The sequence below is a fragment of the Sander lucioperca genome, chromosome 17, assembly GCF_008315115.2.
Source record: "Sander lucioperca isolate FBNREF2018 chromosome 17, SLUC_FBN_1.2, whole genome shotgun sequence".
Lineage (NCBI taxonomy): Eukaryota > Metazoa > Chordata > Actinopteri > Perciformes > Percidae > Sander > Sander lucioperca.
In genome coordinates this window covers 17,269,628-17,283,365 of record NC_050189.1, presented here as the reverse complement: position 1 = coordinate 17,283,365, position 13,738 = coordinate 17,269,628, and the positions used below count along the sequence as shown (strand labels likewise).

Below are 13,738 nucleotides of genomic sequence, written 5' to 3'. Positions count from 1 at the left end.
GAATTATAAGAGTATTATATTATACTATTATCATCTTGTTACTTCCCTATAAACAGCAGTTTTTTCCAGTCTGTTTCACATTCTTCCTCTACAGTATCAGTAGATCTGCTGTTATGTTGCCACCCTGTGTGCACATTTACTATTTGACTGTGATATTTTCTATTGTTCTTTATTATTCTAGACCTGATGGTTCTTGCTGAGAATCCTTCAGTGTGCAACAAGGTACTGAACATCTTCAACCTTTCTAAATTCAATATCCTAAAAGAAATCCCACAAAGCACACATCCAATGTAGCTGCAACTACCATTACTTGGTATTTTATTGGTATGCACACCGTTTTAGTGTTTATCTTTCTAGCTTGTATTTATTTGTTATTTTATTGTAAATATCCATCTGTATCCTGCTCCTAACAACCTATGGTATTTCTCTTGTGTGACTGTAATGCTATAAGTGCCTCCTGAGGATCAATAAAGTTCGATTTGAAACCATAGAGCCTTTAATTAAAGAGCAAGAGCAACATTTACACTACAGTGATTAGTTACTAACTCTACACCTATTCTCTGACAGATCCAAACACCATCACACGTCATCATAAGCAGTAACTGGCTGATGGCGCCACCTTGTGGTATCCTGTTGTCATTGCAAAGTATTTCCAAAAAATATTTCTGACCCTCAAATTCCTCAAATACATCAAATTCCATTACCTAATTATTACAACTTTTCAGTAATACTTGATAATAATTTATATATTTTCAATAATAGTTCCTCTCACCACAGCATACACTATAAAGACCTTCTTCACAGTCGACACCTCCAGGGGGCCACAGTACAATCCAATTTTATTCATAGTGACAGGAGTTATCTCAGGAGACTTTATAGATAGAGTAGGTCTAGCCCACACTCTATAATATACAGAGACCTAATCATTTCCCAAAGTAACGTTAGTAACACGCATTACAGGGACATCCCAGCTAACAATTTATGGTACGCTACGTTAGTTTTTAGTTACATAGAACGTCCCCCTAACGTTGCAACCTTTAGGGAACGCTCCGCTAACGTTCCCCTAACGTTCTTTTTTACATTCATACAATATAAAATGAACAAAATACAAAAAAATATAAAAGGCCTAAAAATATATATATATATATATATATATATATATATATATATATATATATATATATATATATATATATATATATATACACACAAGCATCAGAATCAGTTTTATTGGCCATATAGACACATAATAGTGCAAATGTAGTGTGCAAGATGCATATTGGAATGATAAAGTATGTAATGTGTAGGTGAGTGGCCAAAGTGGGGATGACCCCACTTATCAGCAGTTCAGGAGAGTGATGGCAGTGGGAAAGAAGCTGTTCTTGTGTCTGGTTGTTTGTGTGTGCAGGGATCTGTAGCGCCTGCCAGAGGGGATGAGGCAGGAGGATGGCAGCAGTGTAGAAGATGGCTAATAGCACTTGTGGTAGGCCATGCTTCTGCAAAAAAAATAGATCTCCATGGTTTTGAAGGCTCAGTCCTTCTCAGCTGGCCTAAAAAGAAAGAAACAAACGTTTGATATGTCATACTAAGAATGAACACGTTGACAAAAGCAAGACAAATTGCCTTACTAACAACCCTGTTTTTTTCTGATCACAAATATTGATAGTTTTTGATTATTATGAACATGATTATTATGAACATCACATAGAAAAATTTCAATTTACCATCTGTGTGGGGCAAACTTAAGCACTTGCCCAATGAAGTCCTCCGCGTCTGTTGCAGTCAGCGCAGGAAAGTTTTTCTGGGAGGCCTCTAGAGTAGAAGTCAAAATGAAGCAAAGTTACAAGTAAAATTAAAACCTCTTATCAGCCACGCTAAGCATAATACTGATGTGAACAATAAAATACTGTTATAATCCTGCAGATTGTCAGGTCCTGGAAGGCCTTCTTTGTCTTTCTACCCCGCAGGCTATACTATCCTCCAAGGGTTGTCAGGAAAAGTTGCTGTAAAAAACATATAGAAATACAAATTATACATGTAGAACAAAGTGGAGAGCTTGTACAATCTCATTTTGTAAGATAAGTCAGTTCAGTTATAATGATATTTGAATTTATGCAATTATATAGTGTTAATCTTAGGGCAGGGTAGGGCGGGACTATGGCCACTTAATTACCATTTTGTTGACCGAGACTCCTGTTGAACTCATGCAGCTCGCTGACTGTCGAGCACGGCGACAGCAACATGTCATCGACTGGAGCAGAGGGAGGTGACTGGGAGCTCCTTAAGAGCATGAGCAGCTCATCCATCTTCTCCTCAAATGCGTCCATACGCTGTGCCATGCGGGTAATGGATGTCCTCATGGCTATGGAAAAATGGTGTTAGTTTTAGTTGTAATACAGTATATACTTGCATATGTGAACAACTTAAGTGACCCTTCTTACCTACTATTTCCATCTCCATGGCTGAGTGTGAATGTGATGAGTTCTGCTGTTTACAACAACCAAAAAGTTAAATTACTCTCAAGTTCCTGGTCATGAAATTGTATTTAATTGGAAATGGAAAATTCAAAGCTGCTCCTCAGCAATACAAGACGGTATTGTGAGGGTGATCTCATTTTCTACCATACATACACAAAAATCACATCACAGTATAGCATCTCACTCAACTCTTAATATGCACATTGCTAGCCAACAGGAGAAATTAGAGTATACTGGGAAAACCTTACTTGAATTATAATAATATAGCCTATGTGTCAAACATGAGAACCAACGTTTTATACTTTTCAACAGTTTCAGTGGGCAAAGTCAAACAGTCCGTGTGGTCTATACTAAGGGCTAATGTACAAAAACACTATTAAAAGCTTAAACCAGTGTTTTTTAAAGTCTGAGACTGTGGGCTTCCCCTCGGGCAAAGAGTTGGGGCACACACGTTTCCTGGGAACGGTGTGCAACGGCTTGAGTTATGTTTTCTCTCGTTTGGTGGGTGTGTCTCTCAATTATTGGTTGTGTTCCAGGTGATACCCAATCAGTAGAGATGTGTCTGTAAACCCATGGTAAAAAAAAACCCATCACCTATGGGATCATGATCATTTTATTTGAACCCAAAGACACTGAACAATTGAGCCAAGAATAACGTTTATTTATTGAGAAAATTCATTATTTGTCTTAATCTGTAGGAGTCACTGAAATATACAGCATTTCTCTCTTTTGACTACACACTCGTGAGCTGTGTATCCCTGCTTCACAACAGCAGTGTGTACATGTTGGAGAACACAAACTAATTGTCACACTATATTGTCCACTGTCTATCATAAGGTCAATTATTTCAGTATCAACAAAAGGGTCTCTGCTACTGCCTCTACTCCAGTCTGTTGCCAGTCGGGGAAGTTCCTTAATGGCCCTCTCGGCGTCGGACTCAGGAAAGTAGGATTCCTCGGTGCTGCTGCTGCTGCTGTTGAACAAAAGATTTGGGTTATGTGCGTTATTCGAAGAAGTATCTTTTAACGCATGGACGTTTTTGTGGTTGAGTAATAATTGTGACGCAAGTCGTTTTTCTTAATTCTTTTTACAGATGTGAATAGAAGACCGGTTTCATTAAGTAGAATATGGCAAGCCAAATGTCGTTAACGTAGTTAAATTCTCTGCTAAATTTTCCTCAGAAGCTGCAATTCAGCCTTTTAATATAATTTAACAGTAAGGCCATTTGTTCAGTAGGGGGGGGGCTGCAGTCTGTGCAATTTCACGAAAGTGTGAAAGTAGGAAAATTATGTGAGAATGTGTGCGGATCGGCTCTGACGGCATTCAAATAAATTACCTGAAATCACCCAAATAAATTAGTTTGACCCTCTCTACAGTCTCTGTAGACTATTGCTTTTAAATGTATTGTAGGGATGTATCAGTGCTTTCTTCAAAGATTTACTGCAGTGATGAGAGAGGCTGCTTTCAGTAACTGTAAATGTTTCCTTGCGTGCAGTATAATATCGCTGTAGCTGATATCATGGGACATTTAAACAGCAAAGCTAAAAACTGTAGTTATTAACATGACAGAAAAAACACAACTTTACTTTTATCTCCTGAAATAATAAAAGAAGTTACGCTGCTGACTGCTGTTCTTTTGCGTAAATGCGCACAGTATAGCGGACATTTCCGCTGTGTTTACTGTTTAGAGAATATTGTCGGGCGAAGTATCCTGATGCCTCTCTGTGGTCCACCTTCAAAACTGTGTAGTTTCACCGGCAGACCCATGTCGACAACATCAGCCGAGTGTAAAGGCTGTTTTATGCTTCTGTGTCAACTCCACGCCGTTGCTCCTACGGCATCGTGACCCTTTCGGAGTTCTGCATCGGGGTTGCTTTGCATCGCAGTGCATTTCACCGCCATAACGCTAGGGGGTGATAAGCCTGAGCTTATTTGCGAGGTGTCTGCCAGCCAGTTTATGTTATGTTAGCAAGCAAACTTTAGCACAACTGCCCACAAAGTACTGCTTGCTGGCGAAGTGTTAATTTCAAAACGTTACTGACATATAGACACTTTACAAACAGATAACCCCGTCATTGTAACCAAAATATGTCTGAGTTTATTTGCAAAGCTGATGTCAGTGAACTAGCATGTTGCTACTCCCCACAGTAGGCTGCTTGAAACACCGACTATCAACACACAGGACCAGTTGACCAATCGCAGTCCTTGCAGTCTGTGTCGCCTCGACGCGATGTTACACATTTTTGGAGATGCACGTCGAGCTACGGCGGAGGGCTCGGAGGGGGGTTCACAGCAACGCAGAGGAGTCTGCAGGGGTACGCCGTCGATTCAACGCAGAAGCATAAATCAGCCTTAAGGGCAGTCAGATTCTCCTCGCACCACGGTTGTCTTATCCTAATTCCTTTTGAATTCTCCTTCACACCTTTCCTTGACCTCATGATGTTTACCATCGGGGTTAAGGAAAAGTAATTTTTTTGACTTTTCAACCACGGCCAGTCTGTCCGGGGACTGTATCAAGGTTGAGTAGAACTGGAGCTGTGGTTTTCAAGCTCTAATCAAAGTTGCCATGGCTAAGTGACTCCTGGGAGAGAGAGAATCTCAAAGAGCACACCTCTCGAACTCCTGCTTCCCAGTCAAAAACTGTAAATTGTATTGCTGAAATCTCTTTACTTTGAGCATCCGAAAGAAATGACTGACATATTCTAATTTTAAAATATTTTACATTTGGGTTATGTCCCAAACGATTATTTTTTAAACGATGAATCTAGCGATTATTTTTTCGATTAGTCGACTAATCTATTGATTAATTTTTCGATTAATCTAACAATTGATTTTTCAATTAGCGATTATTTTCCCATTGCTCAATTATTAACAATTTACACAAAACAAATTTCAATACATTTCTATTTATTAAAATTGTTTAACACTGCACTGTTCAAGTAAAATGAATTTGTAGTGCAACCTGAAGCCAAAATAAAGTCACTTTCAGGAGGAATACAAAAATAAAAACAAAGTAAACAGAGCAAGTGCAAAAAGAGTAGCCTGTATTTGCTTTGCTGTCTTAAAATCCATTTCAACATCAACAAAAATACATTAAACACACAACTTTTATTTTCCACCTTAGTTGTGAATCAAAACAGTTATCAAAATTAAAAAAATCTGGTAACACTGCTCACTCAGAGTAACATTAATAAAACTGGTTGTGCTTTTGGATAGGGGTGCGCCAGTCAGATACTCAGGATTGGTATCAATCCGAACTGTAATAATTGAACTAACTAAAATGCAAAGGAACAACAAAGACTTTTTAGTGCAAACTGCATAATGACACAAATCTTTAACAATAAACTTGGTGACTGCCCTGTTGTCAACATTGAACTAATGGAGAACTAACTTAAGTGCAAAGGAATGGAATTGCCTTGTTGCTGAAAGGTGCTGTAGAAATGAAGTTGCCTTGCCTTACAACCTCAGCCTGTCAGTCAGTCACCAGGGCACAGAAACCACTGTTGTGCCTGCATGTCTCAGGAGGAAGTGTCACCGCGAACGCTTTCGGCTCGCCATTAATATCATATCGCAGCAAACGCTGTCTGCGTGAAGTTTTGAAAACTGTAACCACACTTGAAACCACTTTATCAGCATTACAGTGACTCTCTGGGACTTCAACCTAACTGCAGAGCCGACGTAGTTCTCCCGCACCTCTGCGCGCGCACGTGTCTGTGTGTCTGTGTCGAAGCTCCGCAGTCTGTCTGTAATATGCAGACAGGACAGATAAGCTTGCGTTTACGCGCTCAGATGCTTTTTTTATTTTTTTTTGACCCGACGTAGTTCAGGCGGCAGGCTGGCAGCCGCCTAAACTGCAAAATGCTGCGGGAAACCCTGCTATTTTTAGATTTACACGTGAGTGACGCTCATAGACATTTAAAGAAAAAAAAGGGTGGGGGTGTGGCCTTGACCAACTGCCACTTTACTCGTTTGAAAGCCATGATGTCTCTCTCTCATGGGTCGGCCAAATTCTCTGGGCGGGCAAAGCAGAGAAAGGGGAGGTAACCCCTTTCTCTATGACCTCATAAGGAGCAAGATTCCAGCCCATCTGAGCTTTCATTTTCTCAAAGGCAGGATACCCAGGGCTTGGTTTACACCTATAACCATTTCTGGCCACTGGGGGACCATAGGCAGGCTGGGGGAACTCATATTAATGTTGAAAAACCTCATAACGGGAATTTTTCAATCCATGGGACCTTTAAATGATTCTCTAAGTAAAACCGGCCTCTTGTGATTGACTAGTTCGCTTCAAGGGACTTCCCAGCTACTAATCAGAAACATGTAAACATGTAATCCTGACAGGAACATGCATAGTAGTCCTTAAACAGGAGCCTTTTATACACCTTCTGTGAAAAAAGAATAGACAGAAATTGAAGTGTTTTTATTTTTAACATTACTGTAGTCGTTTCTTATTTAAGAAACACAACGTCAGTAGATAGTGCATGCACCACTTTGTTTCAGCTATGCAGTTTATTTCAGTCTCTTACTGACCACGTATTGGTTGAAACAGAGACATGGTGTCAAGTACGTAGGTCCAAAATCCCCCCCCCCCGTTCACTTCCTACCAACTAAACCACAGCTAAAGTGTAGACATCATTTCACCATGTGGCAGGATGGAGGACACATCTCTACTCTGGCTGCTCTGTAAGTAAAGACCGAAATAAAAGATAAGAAACATAAGAAATTCATATTTTATAGCTCTTTTGTTACTGTTTGTCTAACGTTGACATGAGTTTATTTAAAAGGTTGTGAAAATGCTTTTACAGGAAGTTATTTTTTTTTCATTAATGACACTGCTGTTGTTAAACCTTCATTTAAATAAAGATCAGCATGTTATGCTACATGTTTCTTCCTCCTTTCCGCATCAATGCACTCCTGCATCAATAGTTTTTGATCTAACAACCACAGAAAGATCATTCTGTGTGTGCTGTACTGTGATGTCTCTGTCTCTCCACAGAGGAAAATGGTGGTTTTAGCTGCTCTGAGTCAAACATTCAAAGTGATAGGTTACGATGGGACAAACATCTCTGCAATGGCTGATCTGTAAGTACACTCTGTTCTGTCATCACATTGTTAGCTTAATTGTTTAAAATATTCAGAAAAGGTTGTCACTTAATGCAACCCTTAAGAGCAGGAAGAGACAACAGCTGCAGAGAAACTGTAGTTAAAGGGTTAACGTCAGAGCTTATTGGACGGAGCTGCAGCATGTTAGAAAAGCAGAATAAACTGGTGTTAAAGCTGGAAGATGCTGAGAGTATTTAGTGTGGACTCCATCTTCTCTGAGCTCACAGTTGTTCTGTCTGTCTGCAGTAAAAGCTCAAACTAACCTGAGGTCCATTTCTCTTCAGTTCTGACCTCACTGCTGACCAGCACAACAAACCAAGGTCAGTAAAGTCCCTAACTAACGTCTGAAAAATGCAACATCAAAGTTTGTCTGTGTTGAGAAACTTCTTCTAAAGTTATCTTAAGAAAATATTAATATTAAAAATGGAAGAGCAGAGACATCACTTTTAGATACCATTTGTTCCTAATTTCAATGTGATCCATTAACGCGAGGGCTAATTTTCCTGTTAAGCAGTGGGAACTTTAAAGCAGCCATATTATGCTCATTTTCAGGTTCATATTGTATTTTAAGGTTGTACCAGAATAGGTTTACATGGTTTAATTTTCAAAAAACACCATATTTTTGTTGTACTGCAGTGCTCTCTCACTGCTGCAGATCCTCTTTTCAGCTGGTCTCTGTTTTAGCTACAGAGTGAGACCTCTTTTCTTCTTCTTCTTCTGTACTATCTTTGATTGCACTGCATATGTGCAGTAGCTCAGATGTAGATCATGTCAGCTAGCTAGCTCCATAGACAGTAAAAGAAAGGCTGTTTCTACAACTTCAGTCATTTACAAGGCAGGATTAGCTGGGAGACTTCTAAATGAGGGCGCACATGTAAGTAGTTCTTTTGTAGATTATGGTGAACTTGTGTGTGTTGTAGCAGTGCTTTGCTATTGAGAACGAGGTAGCATGCTAGCGTTAGCATGCTAGCGTTAGCATGCTAGCGTTAGCATGCTAACGCTACGAGCTAATGGTTGCAGTTAGCCTGCTCGTTTCGGCTTGTGACGTCACAAGCCGAAACGAGCAGATTTTGACCAGCTCACCCAGAGACTGAAGGCAGGACACATTCAGAAACCGTATCTCACTCTAAACAGCATGGATGGATTTTTTTCAAAGTTTGTATGTGTGTGGAAGCACCAGAGACACAAAAGAACACCCCAAATCCCAGAAAGTGATTTTTTCATAATATGGGCACTTTAAACCTCTGAAATATGTCAACGACTTTAGTCAACACTAACATTTAATCAGGAAACAAGTTTGGAACTTTGGGTTTCAGCCTTTCTGTTGGTCATTCGTCGTGTTATTTAGTGTTTTCTGAACAAATGTATCATATAACAGTAATTTGAATTTATAATCCTCTCTCCAGCCTCTCTGACTGTGAGTCCCAGCAGCTCTCAGCTGTTTCAAGGACAGTCTGTCTCTCTGAGCTGTGAGGACGACGACAGCTCTGCTGGATGGACTCTGAGGAGGAACACAACCAGAGAAACCAGGACTCAGTGTGGACCTGACTGGGGAACAACTGCTGGTTCTTCCTGTAAAATCAGCTACATGGACCCAGTGGAGAGTGGAGTTTACTGGTTTGAGTCCAGAGAGGGAGCAACCAGTAACAGCATCACCATCACTGTCACTGGTAAGATCAGACTGTGGAGTCAGTACTGATGATGCTGTGTGTGAATGGATGACATGCTGTAGTTTGTCTCTGTGTTGAGGTGGACCAGTGATCCTGCAGAGTCCTGTCCTCCCTGTGACGGAGGGAGAAGACCTCACTCTGCACTGTAAAACAAAGAAGTCCTCCAACCTCCCAGCTGATTTCTATAAAGATGGCTCCTTCATCAGGACTGAGCCTGCAGGTAACATGACCATCCACCATGTTTCCAGGTCTGATGAAGGCCTCTACAAGTGCAACATCAGCAGTGTTGGAGAGTCTCCATCCAGCTGGGTCTCTGTCACAGGTGAGGAGGTTACCTTTGATTTCAGGAGTTCATTCATCCAGATATTCACCTGACAGCTGATTCTCTCTACAGAGAAACCTACGACCACAAGCACATCTCCGAGTTCTCTGCCACCCCCTGACACAACCTCAGACCCCCTCCACCTTGTAATCAGACTGGTCGTCCACCTGCTGGTGTTCTGTCCGTTCTGCATCTCCACTTTCATCATGGTGTCTTTATATCGACACAAGACCACAGGTAACTCTCTCAACTCAACTGGTGTTGATGATTGACAGTTGTCTCTAACAGAACTCTTCATCTGATCTATTATCTACATTTTCTTTCTAACCTCCTCTGACTGTAGGAAACAACCTGCCAGTCTCTGTGGTGATGACCCCGCCCATCCAGACTGAAGAAGGATTGGATGACTATGATGATGTCATCTCCGCTGTCACCACGGAGCATCCATCCTGAACTGATCTGAACTCAGGATCAAAGATGTTAAATCAGGAAGCTGATATAATTATGATTTAAACATATTCAATATGAAATCATTGCTTTGAGTTTGAATTGCTTATTTACTGCCAGCCACAGCTATCTCTGTAATCCTGAATACTTTCAATAAAGTTTCCGTAGTTTTCCTGAAGTCTTTGCTGTCCTGGAGTCAGATTCATGTTGTGATGTTGTCTGTGTGTTTCCAGCAGTGTTGCCACAGTTACTTTGAAAAAGTAACTTAGTTACTTTACAGATTACTTGATTTTAAAAGTAATTTAGTTACTTTACAGATTACTTGATTTTAAAAGTAACTAAGTTAGATTACCACTTACTTTATTAGTTACATTCAGCAGCTGCTGACAACATAAAAATGACAACTGTGACAAAGCTGTTCTGTGAGGCAACTCGGCATTGCCAGTAGGGATCTTATTTATTATGGCACGAAACAAAGGCGAGTCAGCCGTGTTAGGGTTGCTGGTTTTGCACCGAAGTCCAGATTTTGTTGTTTGGGTGGTGGGGGACCTCCTTCTCTCTGCCCCGCACCACCTGGTGGGACTTGCTCTGTAAGTTTGACTGCAGTGCTGCGACTCCAAATGTTTCTTCAAATTTGACGTAGTATTTTTGTAGCTAGATAGCACTTTGTCGCCACCAGCACAGAGTGTACAACGAACCTTAATATTGACTTCGTTAGCTGACACGAACTCAAAATAGTGACTGTATTTCCAGCTAGAAAACGCGCATCTCTCTCCTCCCTCCATTGTTGTTTACGTTTGTGTCGCTGCGTGGTACACGTTAACTGTCCACATGCTGAAAACGTGACTTGTCATCGCATACGTGACTTCACTCCCCGAGACGCAAGAAGAAAGCAAAAACAATATATATTTTTACTAAGGAAAACAACAAAAATAGTAACGTACAGTGACTTGGATAAGTAACTTTAATCTGATTACTGGTTTGGAAATAGTAACGCGTTAGATTACTCGTTACTGAAAAAAGTAACGAGTAACAAGTAACGCGTTACCCGGCATCACTGCTTTCCAGTCAGATAGAAAGTACTGCTGCTTGTTGTGGCTCACAGAGTGAGACAACCTCTGCCTATCTTGTAGGGGTGTTTGTTTTCTACAGAAAACTAGGTAACCACAATCATACTGAGCCTCAAAACTCAACGTGTGTTCAGCTAAGAGTTAAACTCATGAGTAACTGGACTTGGTTAAAGGTGCTCAAAGACGTTTTGTCTCCCATCCGAGAGACTTCTTCAGTTCTGACTGAACGGTAGGGAAACCCAGCTATTTAACCTCTGTGGGGACGTTGTTAAGATTATGAAAACCAATTTGTTCATTAGTGCTCCTGTCTGTTGGAGACACCCAGACAAAGTCTGAACAACCAATGTTGGCAATTCAAACAACCGCACAAGGGTTAAACAGCTAGGTTTCCCTACAGATCAGTCCGAACTGAACATATCTGAAGCATATTAAAAAAGTCCAGTTGCCCCTGAGTTTAACCCTTCCCTGGATAACTATGACCTGGATGACTGAGAACCTTCACAGACATCAGAGTGTAAATTATTCATTATTATATTATTATTCACATTTCTGGAATGAACGTATGGAATTAATCTTCATTAACAATATTTTATCACAAACAACAACAACGTTCATCTCAGTGATTATAAACTAACACAAGAGACCAACTGTCCTATCAACTAAAGGACGGGAAACCACACGGCTGCTGCACAAAGGAAATGGTGGTTTTAGCTGCTCTGAGTCAAACATTCAAAGTGATAGGGTACAATGGCACAAACATCTCTGCAATGGCTGATCTGTAAGTACACTCTGTTCTGTCATCACATTGTTAGCTTCATTGTTTAAAACATTCAGAAAAGGTTGTCACTTAATGCTGACACAACATTGAAGAGCAGGAAGTGACAACAGCTGCAGAGAAACTGTAGTTAAAGGGTTAACGTCAGAGCTTATTGGACGGAGCTGCAGCGTGTTAGAAAAGCAGAATAAACTGGTGTTAAAGCTGGAAGATGCTGAGAGTATTTAGTGTGGACTCCATCTTCTCTGAGCTCACAGTTGTTCTGTCTGTCTGCAGTAAAAGCTCAAACTAACCTGAGGTCCATTTCTCTTCAGTTCTGACCTCACTGCTGAGCAGCACAACAAACCAAGGTCAGTACACTTTTTCGTCTAGATAGAAGAGTTAGGCCCCAATCAACACAAAGTTGTCAATGTATGTGTATGAACTGTTTGTACAAACAATAAGTTTGTTTTTCATCAAACCTGCACATAAACAACGGTACATCACACTTACATCTACAGCCGCAGGCTTGTTCACACTATGAAATCCCCCAGTATACCAGATATAGTTAACCACATCCCTTTGAAACTCTGAGTGACTTTAATGTAGAGATACTTGTTGTGGGCAAAAGTAGAAAACAAGCGAGAAAAAGATGAAAAGCATCACACACAATAAGGTTAAGATACTGGAGCATCCCAGGAGCATAAATGATTGCAAGTGTAAAGAGATGAAATGATTGTCTCAGAGAATCAATGTACTGTAAAACAAAGACGTCCTCCAACCTCCCAGCTGGTTTCTATAAAGATGGATCCTTCATCAGGACTGAGCCTGCAGGTCACATGACCATCCACCATGTTTCCAGGTCTGATGAAGGCCTCTACAAGTGTTACATCAGCAGTGTTGGAGAGTCTCCACCCAGCTGGGTCTCTGTCACAGGTGAGGAGGTTACCTTTGATTTCAGGAGTTCATTCATCCAGATATTCACCTGACAGCTGATTCTCTCTACAGAGAAACCTACGACCACAAGCCCTCCTTCGAGCTCCACAACCTCAGCTCTGCCCCCTGACACCTCAGCTCCGCCCACAGCCTCAGACCCCCTCCACCTTGTGATCAGACTGGTCTGCCACCTGGTGGTGTTCTGACCATACTACATCTCCACTTTCATCATGGTGTCTCTATATCGAGGCAGGGCCACAGGTAACACTCTCATCTTAACTGGTGTTGATGGTTGACAGTTGTCTCTAACAGAACTCTTATAAATATTATAACAATAAAGCTTTTTTTGTATTTTTCATGAAATTGATCTACTTTCTGTCTTTTACAGGGTTTGTATTTCAGTTGTCAGTTCAGTCAGTGTCTTTAACGTCAGCTCTCTATCACTGCTGAGAGTGGGAATGAGATGCTCATTGTAAAAATGTGTTTGGATGAAAGCATCATATCAGTTGAGTCAGACAGCCAGCAGGTGGCAGCACAGCTCCTTCTCTTTCTTTACACATGCTCAGTTCAGCTCACAGTTCACTCTGCTGGCTCGCTCTTTAAATTATATGTTTTTCATCTTAACTTTTTAATTAATTCATCACTAAAGTATTTGTGCTCACGTGCAGTTTAGTGTCCCAAATTAGCACTAACACCCGTAACCCTAACACCTGTTAAACTGCACGTACACCGAGTATTTCAATATTATATTCAAGTAAAATTGGGTAAAAATAAAACTTAGGTCAGTCAGAAAGTACAAAACGTTAATGTTTACTGTGTGTTCCGGATTATAAAATAAAGATCAATAACATGTCTAAACACACATGACACCTCATAACAGAGTGTCCAAACCAACAGTTAATACATTTCATAAAAAAGTACAGAGACAAAAGTCAGACAGTTAACCTTCTTACACTGTT

General features: G+C 40.6%; 3 protein-coding genes across 4 annotated transcripts in view; 2 read left to right on the top strand and 1 right to left on the bottom strand.

The window, feature by feature from the left end:
• LOC116041340 (hepatitis A virus cellular receptor 2-like) overlaps positions 1-13,738 on the bottom strand; it is a 180,113-nt gene that overhangs the window by 54,164 nt on the left and 112,211 nt on the right. The window lies entirely within an intron of this gene.
• Positions 1-13,738, top strand: part of LOC116059867 (Fc receptor-like protein 5) — a 125,286-nt gene that overhangs the window by 33,046 nt on the left and 78,502 nt on the right. Inside the window, exons 5-7 of the mRNA XM_035993827.1 lie at positions 7,865-7,900; positions 8,987-9,250; positions 9,330-9,572. Of these exons, the coding sequence (XP_035849720.1) occupies positions 7,865-7,900; positions 8,987-9,250; positions 9,330-9,572 (543 nt within the window). The remainder of the gene's footprint in view (positions 1-7,864; positions 7,901-8,986; positions 9,251-9,329; positions 9,573-13,738) is intronic.
• LOC116059873 (butyrophilin-like protein 1) overlaps positions 1-13,738 on the top strand; it is a 267,674-nt gene that overhangs the window by 208,394 nt on the left and 45,542 nt on the right. The window lies entirely within an intron of this gene.